Source organism: Amphiprion ocellaris, chromosome 8 (assembly GCF_022539595.1).
Source record: "Amphiprion ocellaris isolate individual 3 ecotype Okinawa chromosome 8, ASM2253959v1, whole genome shotgun sequence".
NCBI lineage: Eukaryota > Metazoa > Chordata > Actinopteri > Pomacentridae > Amphiprion > Amphiprion ocellaris.
In genome coordinates, this window is record NC_072773.1 from 13,411,301 (window position 1) to 13,429,785 (window position 18,485).

At 40.6% G+C, this 18,485-nt stretch overlaps 1 protein-coding gene across 1 annotated transcript; it reads right to left on the reverse strand.

The window, feature by feature from the left end:
- Positions 1 to 4,965: 4,965 nt before the first annotated feature.
- kiaa2013 (KIAA2013 ortholog) lies at positions 4,966 to 13,963 on the reverse strand. Its single transcript, XM_023275117.3, has 3 exons — positions 12,604 to 13,963; positions 10,273 to 11,126; positions 4,966 to 8,103 (listed from the first exon to the last, which is right to left on the reverse strand). The coding sequence occupies exons 1-3, from the start codon at positions 13,559 to 13,561 to the stop codon at positions 8,053 to 8,055; spliced, it is 1,863 nt and encodes a 620-aa protein (XP_023130885.2). The 5' UTR covers positions 13,562 to 13,963; the 3' UTR covers positions 4,966 to 8,052.
- Positions 13,964 to 18,485: the final 4,522 nt, after the last annotated feature.

Genomic DNA, 18,485 nt, shown 5'->3' on the forward strand with positions numbered 1-18,485 from the left:
TAGGTTTTTCTAGAGCTTTTTTTGTTACATGAGCTGGCAATGCAGGCTGATGATATTTACTGTGAGGAGCGTTGATGTCCAGAATGTATCTGTTAGCCTCAGGACCGAGGTATAATTCAGCTGTTACATGTTGTCAGAATTCAGAAGTGTCTTCTGAACAGCCACACTGGAAGTAAAACGAGGAAAAAGTCTGCCATCACAGAGTGGGATTGGGATGCGATAGTGTTTAAATATGAATGTTACAGGTAATAGTTACAGGTAATAATAAACAGGTGGGGCAGTGGTGGCGCAACGGTTAAGTCTCTGGACTACTGATCAGAAGGTCAGAGGTTCAAGCCCCGATGTGGCCACTGTTGGGCCCTTGAGCAAGGCCCTTAACTCTTCCTGCTCCAGGGGTGCTGTACTGTGGCTGACCCGTTGCTCTGACTCCCCCAATTGGGGAGATATGCGAAAATCAGAATTTGAAAGAATGGCAGTTCTGAAAATACTCTCTCCTTTAGTGTATCATCAGCTGGGAAGAACTCTATCCAATAACCCAAGGCCGTCTAATGACAGCGATATTGTAGTTTGCAGTAGGAGCTATTTATTGACCAACAACCTACTCCTTCACAGTGTGCAAACTGTATAGTTTCAAGTTGTTGGAAGGTGGACTTTCTCTTGTAGAGCACCTACATCTCTGTTTTGTGCTAAACCAGATTAAAGATATAGCCAGTCGCTTAATTGTTGTCAAAAAAAATTTAAGAACCACCGGCCTGATCATATAGTTGTGAACGCAAGCTTACATAGACATTTAAAGACTGAGAGGTGAAATAAGTGGAAGGCTCAAAACAGGAGAGCAGCTCCTCAAAACAAGACTCAGCCTCCAGCTTCACCTGAAGGAGAAGGGACACACCTTTGAGGACAGCAATGTTCACTTTTTGGACAGAGAGGGCAGATGGTTTGAGAGAGGAGTACAGGAATCCATCTATGTCAAATTGGAACAGCCATTTCTATACAGAGGAGGGGATCTGCGATACCACCTATCAAACACCTGTAACGCAGTGATGAGGTCTCCCCGGAAAGTTTCGCCATCCTAAACACCTTGAGTCCCTCTGACTGGACATTCACATCCTTTGCTGGGTAAACTGCAGCTCCATCACCACAATTGCTGTCATTGTTGTTGGACCACCTGGTTTCACAACAATTCATACCTGGAGGCACGTGAGTCCTGGTCGTTTACGGGACATCGGCCATGTGAGCTGGTCAACAATTCTGAAGTCTGAAACTCCTCATTAGTCAGAACTGAAGAAACCTCTTGGATGTGAAGTGAAACGCCTTAAAGGAACTTAAAGAGAAGTCCAGTTGATTTTGACTGAAGCTCATAGGTTTGTCACATTAAATAATCATGGTTTTTGGTTCTTTTATAAATTTATTATACTTCTTTTGGAAATTTGACAAAATCTTCTGGGTCAAAAATATACATAAAGCAATTTCAATAATCAATTTTGGAGATGTAGAAAGCTATTTTGATCAAATTTTCTCAGTACCATGGCTTCTTTGTGAGTAATTAGGATTGACTACAGCTGCTGACTTCTCTGGAGCCCATTTGATACATTCCTTAGATTCAGTCACAAACACTACAGTGGGAAAGTCTAAGGAGCTCTGCACAGATATGAAAAAGCAAATCACTGACTTAACAACTTAGGAAAGTTAATTGGATTGATTTGAATACAGCTAGAGATTGCAAAATCAACAGTGCAAACAATTGTAAGTATAAAGTTCACAGCACACTTGTGTTGTAAGAGAACGCAAACTATCATCTGCTACTAAAATGAAATTGGTCAGGATGATGAAGACGAGACCAAGAATCACCAAAAAGCAAGTCTGCAAAGAATTAGAAACTGAAGTGTCAGTGTTCACAGTCAAGCCTGTTTGACATCACCATGGGCTGAGAGGCTGCCATGCAAGAAGGAAGTCCTTCCTCTAGAAGCAGCACCTTAAGCCTCAACTAAAATTTGCTGCTGGTCACATGGAGAAAGAAAAGGCTTTCTGGGGGAAAGTCCTGTGATCAAAAGAAACAAAAAATGAGCTAAATGGCCAGAATGACCAGAAAACATGTTTGGAGTAGAGAAGGCGAGGCTCTTAACCCCAAGAGATTTTATAATGGGTAAGTAGGATTATCTCCACATTCTTCAGGAAAAGCTAAAATCATCAGCCAGAAGGTTTGGTCTTGTACACAGCTGTTCCAACAAGACAATAACCCCAAACACACATCAGTAGTGGTAAAAAGTGGATAAACTGCTAGATATATTGGATATAATGGCACTGACTACAAACACACGGACTCAGTAAGTGTTACTTAACAAAACAACAGTGTTTGTAGGCCATCGCTGATCAGATCTGTACATGTGTTGCAGTGTCTTTGTGCAAGGGCTGAACATGACAACATGAATAGATATAAAATGCAATGCGATTCCTTGTGATTCTATTGATTTGTGTCAGTTTTGTCTACTGAGTATCTGTTCTGTCAGCTTGGTTTGTTTTCTCCGACATGTTTCTGGTGCAAAACCACTTTAATGTAGACTTTAACTCACAGACTGAATGTCTTCATGAATTTTGTTCCACAGTAGTCAGGTTGAGTCTATACACACATGAAGCCACGACATCAAGTGCTTGAGGTGAAATATAACTCATGCTGGAAAAATGAGAAAGGCAGTTTGTATGTTCTTCCATTATATTTTTATCAACACAAAGCGGATCTGTGATCACGAAGAATTTTTTTCAGATACATATTTGTAAGCCACATCGTGCTGTCTGCTGGTCCCTTTACCATGGATGCCATAGTTGTTCATGGAACTTCTGTGTTTCTGCTGTTTATTCAGTCTGTTGTGCTGAGTCATTGAAGTAATGTCCCCACAGCAGTCACGTGTTGTCATGAGGATGTCATATACCAATCAGGTCATCTTCACAGGAGGAGTCCAGTGTATGAGTGATCTTTGGACGTTGAAAGGTAAAAGCTGTTAAAAGACCATTTTAATAGATGGAGCCTTTTGTCTTTGTGGGAGTGTTTTCAGGATGTGGCATTGATCATTGTCTACTACAAAACACTACACTGCAAAAAACCAACAACTGTTGTACCCAGTGCCCATTTTTATTCCTGCCTACACTACTGGTCAAAAGTTTTAGAACACCCCAATGAAAAGTCCAATGAAAAGCTAGAAATGGTACAAAGGTAAATGGTGAACTGCCAGAGGTTAAAAAAAGAGGCAAGATTACCAAAAACTGAAAAACAATGTACATTTCAGAATTAAATAAAAAGGTGTGTGTGCAATAGTTGGTTGCTGCAAAAATGACGAGGAAAAGGCAACTAACAATAGAAGAGAGACAGACCGTCATAACACTTAAAAATGTAGGTCTTTCCTATAGAGAACTTGTGAAGAAAGTCAAGGTGTCAGTGAGTACAGTTTTCTTCACCACCAAAAGGCACTCAGAAACTGGAGGAAACTCTAACAGGAAGAGGTCTGGAAGACCCAAAACCACAACAGAATCAGAAGACAAGTTTCTAAGAGTCAACAGCTTGGTGATAGGCAGCTCCCAGGACAGCAGCTACAAGCACAGCTTCATAAGAAACTCTCAGTTTCAACTGTGAAGAGAAGACTTGGAGTTGCAGGTTTGACAGGTGGAGTTGCAACAAAAAAGCCATTGCTAAGATGTCAGTATAAGAAAAAGAGGCTTGCCTGGGCCATGAAACACCACCAATGGACTACTATAGACTGGAAGAAGGTATTATGGACTGAGGAATCAAAATTTGATTTTGTTACGCCATCAAGTAGACGAAAAGATGGTTCCTCAGTGTGTGACATCAACTGTCAAACATGGAGGAGGAAGCATGATGGTCTGGGACTGCTTTACTGGATCCAGGGTCGGTGACTTGTACAGAGTGAGAGAAACCCTGAACCAAAACGACTACCACAGCATTCTGCAGCACCATGCAGTACCCTCTGGTATGTTCCTAGTTGGTCAGGGGTTCATCCTACAGCAAGATAATGACCCAAATCATAAGTCCAAGCTATGCCTGAACTACCTTAGGAAAACAGAACAAGATGGTAAGCTTGAAAGTATGGAGTAGCAGCACAGTCTCCAGACTTAAACCCCATGGAGCTGGTTTGGGATGACCTGGACAGAAGAGTGAAAGCAAAGCAACCTACAAGAACCACTAATTTATGGGAACTTCTGCTACAGAGTTGGGAAGAACTTTCTGAAGAATATTTGATTTCCATTGTGGAAAGAATGCTATGAGTGTGTTCAGCTGCTATATCTGCCAAAGGTGGCTACTTTGATGAATCAAAAGTTTAGAACCATTTTGGTTTCTACATTGATTTTTAATTTAAAATTCATTTATTTGTTTGTTTACTGAAGGAATTCAGTAAACAATTATACAATTGTAAGCTCTAAATTATACAATTATAAGCTCTAAATTGACTTGTTATTCCAGTTACTAAAGTTTCTGCCTTCGCAGCAGTGTTGACAGTATCCGTTTGATGGTTACTTTCAATTCTCTTTAAATTATGGTATGATAACAGAGGGAACCATAAAAGCACACACTGACTCAAAGAGCACCAGCAGGTACTGGGATGTCATAGCTAGCAGATACCTCTTGACAGATTGAGTAGATACAGAACAAAATTCACATTCTTTTTGTATTTATGTATTTATTTGCCAGGTTTGTGTCCAATATTCACTCCTAATTTTAAGTTGGTCTCAACCAACTCCTGAGAAAAATAGCTGTTTCTTAAGCTGCTAAATGTTCCACTTTATTCACCAGCTAGCAACATTTCAGGGCTGTAAATCTAGAAAATATGGAACAAATTGACAACATAAATTACATTTTTTTCTCTCAATTTATGACAAAAATCTGCTGTTTTGCTTCAATTGTACAAAGTCACAAAGCATACATTCCAATCTGATCATGCTATAGCCACGAGCTCAATAAATTAACTGTTTTAATTTTTTCATTAAGGCACACAACATAAGATTACAAAAAGAGATTCAATAAAAGTAAAAGAAAAAAAGAACAGTGGTAAACGCAGATTCGTTCTTAAATATTAATCAGAAAGAAATTATAAATCAATTACGTCACAATAATCTCCATCAACAAGAAAAGGTGTTTTCAAATATTATTTGTATCTTATTAATAAGTTATTTCTACCTTTGGAACAACCCGTAAGACTGTATATATGTAGACCAGCTGCGTTTCACAGTTGTCACATACACCATATATTTATTAAAATCACAGCAGGCAGAGGGATGTTTAGTAAAAGTAAACATATTTGCCATTGTTGGTGTTTTATAAGGGCCTTTGCACCTAATGAGAAGGGGTATATTTTAAAATACCCCAGTCAGTGACAATCAACACACTGCCACAGGCAAATATTCACTGTGACTGATGAGGACCACTGACTAGGATGTGTGTGTTTGAATCATGGTTGTATTAAAAGAGCTGAACACCACTGCTGTCTTGTAAGATTATTACAAAGCTCTTAACTCTCCTGTCTGAAAGGTAAATCACAAATTCAACAACAAAAAAAATCCAATTTCACTCAAAAAATGTTTTCTGCATCAATCACCATCATAAAAGACTGGACAGGATACTGCGTCCGACTGCAAACAAGCTGAATTGTTACTCCTTTTATTTTGAGGGTTTTTTTCCATAGATGTTTAGAATATTGATTTCTATTTGCAAGATGTTATCCTTATCAAAGACTATAAGCTAAGCGAGAGCTTGTGGGCTGCACAACGCAGAAGAAAACCCAGGAAAGCTTCAACTTTTTGGCTTGCGCAACATGACAGCAATTTGCACTGAAATAAGGTGGCTATCAGTTGTTCCTATTGTACACCTATGGCTTCAATTCACCAGAACAGGTTTACTAAAAGATAGAGTTTCTTACATTTTGAGTTATCTGGCTATCAAGTCTATCAGTTAGGATCTAAAAGTTTTACACGAACAAACTGACAAACAAGTTGTTTTTGGAGGTAGCACTAAAAGACGTCTGTAAAGCTACAGGACATCTGGGTATACATTGTCTCGAGAGACAGTGCACACAACTACAGCCACCCAGAAACTCTTTGCTTTGTCATTCTTAGATCTGTTTGTCTAATCTGGAGGTTGGTTTCCAACCTTCTTCTTCTTAGCGGCCTCTCTCTGGTCTAATTGCCAGGCAAGTACTGGTACTGCTATTGTGACCATCAAAACCAATGGCCACATACACAGTGATAATCTAAGTTGTAGTATAGTTTTCTTTTTAAAAACTTTAGTTGGAAGATTAATGAATAAAGCAATGGCAGGAAGAAAACTGACAGTAGATATATGGCTGATTGTGACAAATATTTAGAACATGTTATAGAATGTCAAGAACTAAAGTTTTAACAGGAAAAAACAGAACACACCACAGGAAAGGCTGGAGATGCAGTGATAAATGAAAGACAGTCTTCAATACACTCCTTTCACCTTCATCTAATCTTAACAGAACAACAATGCTGACTAAGGTTCCATTTATTACCCATCTGCATGCTGTGGCCAATGAGCACTGCGCTAAGAATATACTGTGGAGGAAAGACAGGGTTAGCTTTGGTACTACAATGACTGTTACCATGGTAACACTGCTTAGGGTTTGTCTGCTAACTTTATAACCATCAAAGTAGTCAAATGTTTATTAAATTCCAAAGACAGGATTAGAGGGTGCTACACACAAGAGTGTTCCTAAATTTCCAAAGCAACTGTCTCATTTAGCCACAAACTAAACATTGCCAGAATAATCAAGCTAACTCTAGTAGTATACAATCAGCCATAGCTTTAGACTACAGCCATGGATACAGTCTGGGCTGACTAAAGTGGAGGTAAGTCCTGAGAAAAACGAGGTTGAAGAAGATGACCGGCCTCCCTGAAGCCGGTTCTGCCAGTGGTTATTTTTCCTACCCACTGCTGCCGAGTGCTTGCTCAAGGGATTCCTAAAGAAACTTTGGATTTGTGGGGTTTCTCTGCATGAAGTGGGTAAGGTCTTACCCTTACTATGAAAAGTGCCTTGAAATAACATACACAACGGCTCAAAAGTTTTGGGTGACTCACACAATTTCATGTTTTCCATGAAAATTCACACTTTTATTCAGGCGTGAACATAATTGCACAAGGGTTTTCTAATCATCAATTAGCCTTTCAACACCATTAGCTAACACAATGTAGCATTAGAACACAGGAGTGATGGTTGCTGGAAATGTTCCTCTGTACCTCTATGTAGATATTCCATTAAAAGTCAGCTGCTTCCAGCTAGAATATTCATTTACCACATTAACAATGTCTAGACTGTATTTCTGATTCATTTAATGTTATCTTCACTGAAAAATGGTTTTCTTTCAACAATAAGGACATTTCTAAGTGACCCCAAACGTTTGAACAAAAGTGTATGTTGTGAACTGGCACTAAATAAATAAAACTGAATTGAGCTGAATTGAATTTGAACAACTGCAAAGTTAACCAGGCCTCCAGGGGCCCCAAAGGAAGATTCAGTTAGTTTGTTCGCTCCAGTAAATTAAAAAGATGGCGATAATGGGTCTTCCATTCTGTGGTTCTGGTGGGGACTGTGTCAATTTTTAGTTTTAAGACGAGTTGTTTATGTGTATATTTTGATCATAGTTTGTAAAGTTATGTTTCATCAAATTGCTTGAATTTTGCACTTTGTCACACATTTGGCCACTTTTACTGACCAGTCAATTATTCACCAAAATACCAGCAGATCAATCAATAATGACAAACATCTACAGCCCTGTCGTTGGGTTTTTAAAGTGGCATGGATGCGTACTTTTAATTTACATGCCTCTGCATCATCTCACCAGTAGATCTCTAGGCGGCATCACAACACAGCAGATGAAATTCTTTATGATCATAGTCAGGTAGCAAAAAAATGCATAGTTTGCAGTGACATAACATTCATTTCAGATTTAGCACCAGCACACCCCTGTCAATACCTTCTCCCTGGGTCAAGCGGACTCACTAGCACATAATGAACGTGTGCAGTATTAAGCAGCATCCAAGATGTCAGAGCAGTCATCCTCACATTTGCTGGCGACCTGGTGAAGTCAGAAGGGAAGATTAGAACGGCTGGAGAAGCTAGCTGCCACTACTCAACCCATCCACACTGGGAAATGGAAAAACACAGACCCGCTCAGGATGACAAATGTGAGACTAGGACAGCAGTTTTTGTCAGGTGAAGAGTAAAGAACCAAAGCCAACCCACAGATTTCTTGTTAATTTAATCGAGTGATTCAATATAAAACATCATTAACGGGAAAAAAAGGAGTAGCGAAAAAGATTGGCCAAGTGGGAACACAGTCTGTGCTGATCAGAGAACCCTTCAGTCCGCAGCTCCTCTAAGTGTCCAGCAGATCAACAGCTCTTTTTGTAAGGACATCTGTAAACAAGTAGCCGTTTTACAAGACAATAGACGCTGTGCACTTTTAGAACCACCCTACTACACTGACTTCTAAATGAGGCTTCAATCATCTGTTTTTTGTCATTTTGCTTTGGTTGTTCTGTGACTCTTATTTTTACGAGGAAGTAAATTATTTAATCCAACCGGAGTTTCATTTTGTTGTAGCTCTGGATGGGTCAAGAAACATGAAAACAGTAACAGTAGTAACAACCATGACTACTTCAATTACTGTTTGCCTTTGTTTTTATTCTGAATAAGTTTGGCTAAGCTAAGTAACAGTTTCTTGACTATCTAAACTGGACCTGTTTTTTATGAATATTGCTGTGTTTCCAGACTTCATAAATGACCTTGGTCTGTGCAATGTTATGAGTACTGATAATACCAGTGACCAGACCTACAAAAATCTGAAACTAAAGCTGTTAAATGTCTATTCATTTTTAGTGTACCAATGACTTCACTGCAAACCAGCAATGTCGGCCATCTTTTCTATGAAGGTGTTGCATTTTAGGTTGCTGAATTGAGTTATTCAGGAAGTCAGTGGTTTCCATTTTTTCTTTTACAATGAAGTAAAAATGAACTCGCATGACATTCATTTTTAAATTTTAGTTAAGTCATCAATCACAGTTACCATTAAAGCTGCTCTTATTTTGGCCGAGTTAAAGGTACGCTGTGGAGGTGTTTCTCAATAAAACTGTGTATATCTTTGAAGTCCAACAATCACGTTGAATCCACATTGTTCTGTACAACACAAGTCAATTTTAATATTCTAAGGTTTACATGTATAGCCAAGCTCATTTTAGCTTGCAGTCTCTTTTTTATCCTTGGCACAATGCTATGTTTGTGCATTACTGTGAAAAACCATAAACAAGGTTCTAATTCTTGTTCCTTTCCTTAGGAAACACCTTAGAGAGCTGCTTTTCGTAAACCTCCAAAGGGTAACTTTAAATGTTTATGTTGCAGGCTCAAAATGAAAAGAAAAACACACTTCTAAAAAAATAAGTTTTGAAAAGTAAAAGCAGAATTGATATCTATTGTAATGGATTATGAACCTTAAACAAGTAGCTATAAACGGATTTTTGCACTGCCATTAAATGAATCAAAACTAATGCCTTCCTTGTAAAATAAAACTCACATTTATAAATCTTCCTCACTAAAGCAAAGCAAAAATGACAGAAAAGAAATGCAATACTGTTCCTAAAACAACGTTAAGACAGACCAATGTGGATCCTGTTATAAAGTGGCACTGAGGTTTGCGTGAGCAAACTGGGGTAAAGTAATAACCTAATCTAATAGAAGATAACTTTTGTGCTTGTTTTAATCCATTGCAATCAACAATATTTAACATTCCACAACGGACATTAAGTGTAGCAGAACTGGTAGAATACTAAAGTGATGCCAAACGTCCAACAGTTCAAGGTCTCTGATCATAAAGGAAGGCTACTGTTCTACTAGTGCTTTTGACTGAGTTCTACATTTGTTTATTGCCTACAGTCTTCTCAAGGAGACAAATAAAAATCTTTCTTACAACTCCTTCAACACAAAATAAGAGCTGGAGAATCATCTTTTGTGAGAGAGAAAAAGGGAGGTGTGTAAGGCTATTTGCCAACCCACTCTGAACTATTACCACGTGAGATGGGGAGAACAAAGTGAGAAAGTGAAAGTCAAAACTGATAACTCATCCCACAGACAGAGCGTCAATAGATAGAGAGCGAGAGAGAGTCTCTGCCACCACACACGCACACTGAAGCAGATCAAATCAGTTGGCAGTTTTCAGTTTGCAGGGTTGTCTTATTACTGCTGTTTATACCTTGCTCCTGAAGAGGGGCTTAGCACCAGGGCCACAGTACTCGTTGTATATGAGCTTGAAGAGGAACAGATGAAACAGAGTTATGAGAGAGGCCACGCTGAACCAGAAAAGGAAGGGCAGGCCTGGATACCTGTTGGCCATGTGCTCCTCATGGGCCAGGATGGCCTTGAGGTGCAGGGTGTGACGGAGGTCCTGCAGGTGACGCAAGTCTGTGGAGATGTAAAGCAATGGTGTAATGGGCTGGGTCACCATGACAGGGAAGGTGTGACCTTTGATTTCTGATGTCAGCTCCACAGGCTCATTGAGGCAGCCTGCCTCGCAGGCGTAGAGCTTGACCGGCTTCTCCTGTTGCTTAACCGACACGTGAAGAAAAGGTTTTCCCTCCACATCAAGGAGGACCGCCAGGTTAATGAGGTCTTGATTGTAGTGGATCCCTCTCAGGGCGTAGCTGTTGTGCAGCACGTCTGGATCAGCCTGGAACTGAAGGTGGTTCTCTGTAAACTGAAGGCCTCCAAAGCTAAGCACCATGCCCTGCATGGCTCCGTGTGCCCCTGCTGCCACCAGTACCTTGCAACCTCTCTTCTGCAAAGTCAAAGTCCACAATGTGACCAGTTGCAGGATCTGAGCAGTACTGGTCACCCTCTCAGGCCACAGGTTTTCTGCATGCATGGTAGCATGGCCGCTAAAGCAGTGGTCAGCGTAATTGAGACTGGATTCAAGACGAGTACGCTCCTCACCATTCAGCCTTCGGTCCAGCAGAGGAGCCTTGGAGGAGGACAGAGTATAGTAGAGGGTGGTGTTTACTGTGCGGCTTGATGGTGTGTGTGAATCTGTGATCTTCCTCATTTCAACCCCTGGAGAAGAAGAGAAGCAGATGCACAACTTGATATTGTTATTATATGTAAGGATCAATTACTTTGACTAAGTTTATATTCCTGAGCTTAATAACCGCATCATCTTGGGACAATGCCCATTTACTTGCTTTTCCAATACTTTTTATAGTGATGACTTCAACGCTATGGCTTTTATTTTTGTACCTTTTTCAACTTCTACTTAAAAACAAGAACTTTGAGTTTATGTACTTCCAGTTTTACTACATTTCAGTTGTACTGTATGTATATTCAAAATGAGGTTAGTTTAGAACAATTAAAACAGAGGATAAAAATGTAGAGAGAGAGATATGGTGGAAGGAAAGAAAGTGTCAGTTGTTCAAAATTTTAACAAGATAAAGCAGGAAAAGAGTATGTTACTGATTCATCAGCAGTGCCACTGGGCTGCTGATGAATCAGAGGGACGAAAACTGTGCCGTGATAAATTACTACTCGGGTAATTGTGTTAAAGGCACAATCCGCATGCCAAATGCAAACAAAAAGGCAGCCATAAAAATCACATTCAAAGCATAAGACCGAGACTTAAAATAAAATAACACTTTCAAATACGACAACTAACGACAACCATACATAAATTATTAATGTAGCTTATTAAAGCTGTTTAGATGATGATTACATCAGCCACTGAGTAGGAAAACTAGGATATGAAGTTAAAACGCAAGTCTAAGTGACCACTTATTGTATGTGATGTGGCTTTAAGTCAAATAAGTTATTTTAACATCAGTAAATTTCAATGTTCTTCTGCATTTCAAAAAAGGACATAAAGATAGAACTACTACTTTGCCAATTTTGGCTTTTATATTTATTTATTTATTTAGAGTTTTATTTAAGCAAGATTCTTGTAAGGCTGGTGCATTTAGCCAGCATTTTACAATTGTAGTTTCTTTTGTTAAAAGAAGATGTGACCAAACAATTATTAAATCAGTCCGTAAACTTGTGGAGAAGCACTACTTATGTAGTTACGTGCTTATCCACAAAGTTCTGTATGCGCTCCAACAGGTATGTCTGGTTTTCCAGGTTTAGCACAGGACATACACATTTCCAGAAAGCAAAGAGCTGAGACCCTGTGCAGAAACTAGTGCAATAACCCAACCAAACAGCAACATCTTTACAGGCTTCCTGCACTGACTAAAAACAAACCTAGCCTCCTGGCCATGTAAGCAACCATAAAACCACTTCTAAGTATATATCCACAGCAGTCAGTTGCATCTCATAGTGTGGGGACTGATTAAACAGTTATGTTACTGCTTATATATTCAGTAAACCAATCTGACAGTGACTGATATGTTTCAGCCAAATGAATGTTCTTTTACACATTTCAAATAGTGGGATTCAGTTATGTATAGTGGACGGCATTTGTAGTGAATAGAATATAACCCATTTTAACATTTGCAAAGTGCCACAAAATCCAGAAACAGTTACAGCTCCCACCTCAGCTCACCTGAAATGAAGAGGTCCAGCCAGGCCTGCTGGTGATCTACTACCAGTTCATCCACACTGGCCCTCAACAGCTCCCCCAGCTCCTTTTTAGCTCCATCTCTGAGGGTGCTGAAGGTTTCCTCAATCTTCAAGGACTCGATGGGCTCTGAGGTCCACACAACTGACAGGATGTTGTCTGTGTAATCTGATTTAGGAGAAACCTGAATCCTGCTGTTCAGTTTTTTGGTGACCACCACTACCAGCACCATCCGGTTATTCTCCACTGGCACCCTGCCAGAAGAGAGCAGTATCTCTCTGTCCTCCAGCTTCTCTGCACTGGTGGAGAACTTGCTGCCAAAGGAGGGACTGCCAGAGGAAATGTCCAGGGTAGCGGGCCTGTCAGAGGGGTTACTGACGTGAATTCGCTGCAGATAAACGTTAGGTCTGCTTCTGTGAGCGATGAACTCCTCTCTGATGGTGACACAGTCCCGGGCTGACTGCAGAGAGGCTGGTGAGGCACAGCGAACTGACAGCACGGCTCCCTTCCGGAACCACAGCAAACTAGCCTGAGCCTCGGCTCGCCTTCCCTCCAGATAGACGCCAACCCGAGGTGAGTATTCAGTCTGGTGTACAGGAGCAGAGCCGGGCTGCGAAGAAGATGCTACCCATAGTTTGTTAGAGTCAATATCAAGCAAAATATGCCCGTTACCTGATACAAAAGGCGAGTCTAATTGCTCCTGAGGTGTTCTGTATATCCCCTCTCCTCTCTCTACGAGAGATTTCCACCTGTGGATTTCAGCCAGCAGGCACTGTCCAGCCGCCCCGTCGGGCACCGCAGAGCCTCTGAAGAACCTCCATCTGCGTTCCGCTCCCAGGTACCAGTAGAAGATGAGGAAGAGCAGTACTCCTATGAGCAGCCTTCTTGCCCAGCTACTTGATAACAAGCCTGGTAGCCCCTTCAGTCTTTGCTGTAGCCACATTGTATGGTCAAGTGATAGAAGCCCGGCTATGAGTCTGCTTCTTAAGACGACACCCAATGTGCTTGGGTTGAAAATTCTTGGATGTCACATCAAATTTGGCTCGCGCTCTCCCCAGGTTGAAAGCTGACAAACTGGATTCGCTGTGTCCTGGCTAAGTAAGCTTAGCTACGTAGCTAGTGCTGTGAACGAAAGCTGTCGAAAATCTGCTGTCGTTTTTCGCATTGTGGTTACAGTAATATTCTTCGGCGGGTATGCATGACAGCCGTCAGCTTCTCGTATCTGAGTTTAATCGTTTTTGTTTGTTTGTTTGTTTGTTTGTTTGCCTTCAGTTCAAAACATTACCTGTCTTGGCAGACAACTCCATCGACAGCGGTGGACACTTCTGGTTTGTCACAAGTGTGGTAAAGCAAAACGGCAACGCAACGGCCGGAAATGTCGCAAAAATTTGTAGGCTCGTTCAAGCCGGAAAGTGGCTGAGAGCAGCGACAGCAGCAGGGGGAGGGGCTGGAAGTTTACATTGGTTTATTATAATGTTCTCCCACGACTACAGAGTTTGTACGCAGCCTCCAATAGTTTTATTTGCGACAGGGCAGCCTTCAGGCAGTCTGTACTCTCTGTTTACGGTTCAATCTCCATTTTACATGAGTTCTTCTGTAAATCAGCATCAGATCAGCAGGGCAGTGTACACAAATCAGGAGGTCAAACCTGTCCCTAAATAAAGAGAAACACGGAATAATATTTGGGCTGAAGTTTTTTGTACAAATGTTATTTTAGCAATTCTCACATCCAATACCAGAAATTTTGGTGTTAATAAATATTTAAAGAACTGAATCTGTCCAGTGTTACTATTACTAGAACTACATATTGTGTACACTTTTTGATGTGCGATCTGAATGTATTTAGCTTCTCTGGCTAATAAAAATCACGATCAAGTACGCCTGTAGAATAAGCTTTTAAAATCTGCCAAATATAATTCAAATCTCTGTATCAGCTGAAATGAAAATTTTCTATCAAATGTCATATTGTTGAGTCAACAACTAAAAAAATCAGCTGTTAGATCAGGTGAGAGCTAAACATTGAACCCATGCATTTTCTGGAGAGCAATTGGATTCATACCCAGGGAAGTAGAAATGTGGCATTAGTTTGGGTTTGTTGGCTTCAGGTTGTGCATCATATAGTCTCACTTTGCCAGCCCATTCTGTAGTACATAATGGTCTGGTTGTACTACACTGCCATTCTGTTGTCGAGGAAAAACACTGGTTACTCCACCAAGGAACATGGCGGAGTTATGTGACGATTGACATATGTTTGTCTGTCTGTGCGCAACATTACTCAAAAACGGAGTAACAGATTTGAATGAAATTTTCAGGGAAGGTTGGAAATGACACAAAGACCACCCGATAGGATTTTGGAAGTGATGTGGCTTATAGTCTGGATCCACAGATTTGTGAAAGACTGTTATATTAACTGTTATAAAGTTCTGTATCATTACAAGATAGCGTCAGTATAAGAAGTAACCACATGGGGGCAGTAACTCACTGTAGGGAGAGAGGCCTTGGGTTACCAGGGGAATTGATGTGTTAAGGATTTTATTACTATGAAAATGGAAATGCTTTTAAGGTTTTGATTACTATGAAATAGAGATGTTTACAGAGGAGTTTGATCACCCTGTGAAATTAGGAGGTTGTTGACTTGGAGGTGAAGCAAGAAGTCAGGAGACAAGACAAACTTGGGTCACCGTAAAAGTTAATAAACTGAATATATTTTGGGGGGGGTTTATCGTAAGTCTGTGCTCACTGTGCAGAGATGTACAGTGTGGTGTCAGTGATTATTAGGCGCTGACATCAGCTTCTCCTGTTCCCCGACCGGAGGTCTGCTCTGAGCTGCGGATGGAACAAATACATTAATAGAAAGCTGAGACTGGGTGAAAGGGCCGAACAGGTGGTTTTGGTTCCTCCAGAGCACGCAGAGGCCATGAGGTCGGTGGATGGGAGCAGTGCACGAGTGAGGAGGGGGATGAATGCTGTCATCACGTATGTAAATTAAAGTGTGCCGTCATCACATATGTAAATTGAATATGCTGTCATCGCATATGTAAATTCTGAAGAGAGACGTTATGCTATAAAATGCACCTGTTGGAAAGAATCATTGGGAGAGTTACGAGGTAGTCACTGGATGCAAGCCAGGCAGCAATGCTCTGAGCATGAGGGATTTTACCACGTAACTTGGAAGAGAATTCAACATGATCTGCAAAGGAATAACTATTTCACAGGAATTATGGATTTAAGGACTGCCCCTTCTGCACTGTTGGAGGATTACAGAACTGTGATCTCACAATAGCCCTGACTGAAGGAACATACTGAACTCTATTATTTCCAAAGGATTAACACCAGAGTGGATTATAACAAAGTTTTTATTGGTCCAAACAACATAAAGGACACAAGCAGATCTAAATCAGGACTGAACTCCCTCTCCACTTCCCCCTGGAGCAGAGCCCCAGTGGCTCATCGGTCTCCAGATGAGCAGCCGGTGGGGCCATACCGTCTGCTCTCCCCCTCCAAATTACATAGTCTGGGTGATTATTACTCTTCTTAGATAAAAGCATAGTTCCAGATAAGAGTCATATTAAGCGATTGTTATAAGAATTAATGTTTAATTGATTGTCTGATGATTTATGGGCTATTGCTATTTCCCTGCTGAAATATTATGATAAAATATTCATCCTGCAATTAAAGTCAACAGATTGGAAATTCTATTTATTCTTATCATGTTGATGAATTAATCATATATATCTTCTCAAGTTGTAAAAAGTCAGGTTAATGTGTGCATTACATCAAAACAAAGGTTCTGTCAGGTTACCTAGTCTTTGGAGCCGTGGGTGGCCTTTTTTTAAACTTATCCTTGGGGTTATCCGTTCCTTAACCTCTAAATTTAAACCTAGCAACTTACCAAGTGCAAAATCCGTTAAGAGAAAAGCTGCCATTAACGGACGTGACTGGTAATTTATTTGACCATTCGAAAGCGGCTACTCAGTTGAGTTAGTTATCAGAGGAAGCAGGATAGGCGTCCGGATGGAGGCAGTTAGAAGCTAGGCGAATTTTCTCGCTAACCAGCTTAAACGTTCCTCAGATCCCATCTGGGTTAGACCCTCTGGGCTGCAGGAACCGGACCCGTTAGATGGAGAGCTGGTCCAGTAATTCTCTAATAGTTAATTGATGAATTCAATTGATTTAGGAGGTTACTGGCCCTAGGATTTAAAATAGTACGTACTATTATGCGTATTATAATACATATCGTTATATCCAAGAACAGGGACTACACTAAAATGGCGGCTCATGTGGTCCTTCTTGGCTATTAGCTCGCCTTAAGTTTGACAAATTAAATCTGTATAAAGTCCAAAATCTACATTTCCCTCTGTCATTTTCAATTCCATTAATTTTTGTCTCAGTTGTCCGTCAGAATAACTGAAATGTCTCCAAACAACAAGAAGTTTTCCTCCGCGGCTGATTCATTATAACTGAAGAGGACAGTAACCGGATGGCCGCCATTTTGTGACTGGAGACCAGAGAGGAGAGAAACGGTCGCACCACAAGATGGCGCTGGAGCTAGGGTTGCCGTGGTTCCCCAGTTAATTGGGTCATTGTGATGTCACTCTTGTGGGCGGTGCCATCTGAACTTGGAAGCTATAAAAACAGGTGCGGGACCGTTGGTGACGGCAGTCGGAGAGGCAGCGGTGTGAGGTTCGGACTGGAGGTTGCAGGGACGGAGGAGAAGCAGACTGACAACCGGAGGCTACAGTTCCCTAAAGTGTACCTTAAAGGGACCGATCCGATGGAGACAGAAAGTCCGAAGAAAGTTGTGGATGTCTCCGGCTGGTCAAACACCTCCAGAATTTTCTCTGCGTGGCCAGCAGCGGTCAGAAGTGGACCTCCCGCTAGCAAGAGCACCACCAGCCAAGGAAGATTCACCGGCTGAAGGCTGAAGGATGCGTTCTGCTGTGAGTATATGAACTACACGACACTGGCATAAGGTAGGAAGGTAACAGATAATTTGTAAATCCGATTATTCTTAAGTCAAACAGACAACGTTGTTAGCCGTTAGCCATCTTGTTGGGGTTAAACGCCATTATTTTTTAGCTTCTTTTCTTAGGTTTTAAGGTCAAATATTACGTTTTAGCATGTTGCTTTGATTTTAAAGCTAGTTTGGTGGCTGGACTTAAGTCTGTTGGAAAGAAAGGGACTGAGAGCAGCACTGAAACACTTTGAGCTGGGCCTGAGTACTGAAGTAGAATTCATTTTCTGTTTTAAACACCAGAAACAAGGAAAAAAAACGGCACAGTTTTCTTCATCTGTCTCATATTAGCAAGAGAGTGGTCTCGTTTTTCAGTGTTCATTTTTACTGAAAATCTAAGGTAGTTATGTGGAAACAAATAGAGAGAAAGTGGTACCGTTTTCTAGTTTTTAGTTTGCTATTTGAGTGGAACAAATGATGTTTAATGCCGAGACCCTGTTTCACTTGAGTGCACTTCAGTTTCACCAGCGGAATGTTTCTTCTGCTGCTCCATTGTGCGTCATAATTGTTGTCCGGCTCCGTTCCATTTCCTTCCAATTCGGGCCACTATGTTTTCAGTATTATCCACAGTACTGTTTTAACTTTAAATTTGTGTTATTTTACTGTTATTTTACTGATTTTTCCAGTTTTGTTAAAGCGATATAGAGATAATGTTAAGTAATATAATAGCCAAACTATGAATTAACATGTGAAACCAAAAGAAAACAGGCCACAATTGAAAATAATGTCCACATCAAAAATCTCTATATTTTTAAAATAATGCAAATTTGTCCTTTTACAAAGTCAGGCAAAAAATAATCATGTTTTTAAGGCTGTCCTTAAATATAAATCTCCAGATATTTGCTCTTATTCT

Bases quoted from the DNA above. Each gene is read 5' to 3' on its own strand.
- kiaa2013 (XM_023275117.3), bottom strand. From the start codon at position 13,561: ATGTGGCTACAGCAAAGACTGAAGGGGCTACCAGGCTTGTTATCAAGT. The intron at 11,127-12,603 runs GTGAGCTGAGGT...CTTCTTCTCCAG, and splicing joins GCTGGACCTCTTCATTTCAG to GGGTTGAAATGAGGAAGATC. The intron at 8,104-10,272 runs GTATAAACAGCA...TGACTTCACCAG, and splicing joins AGCCCCTCTTCAGGAGCAAG to GTCGCCAGCAAATGTGAGGA.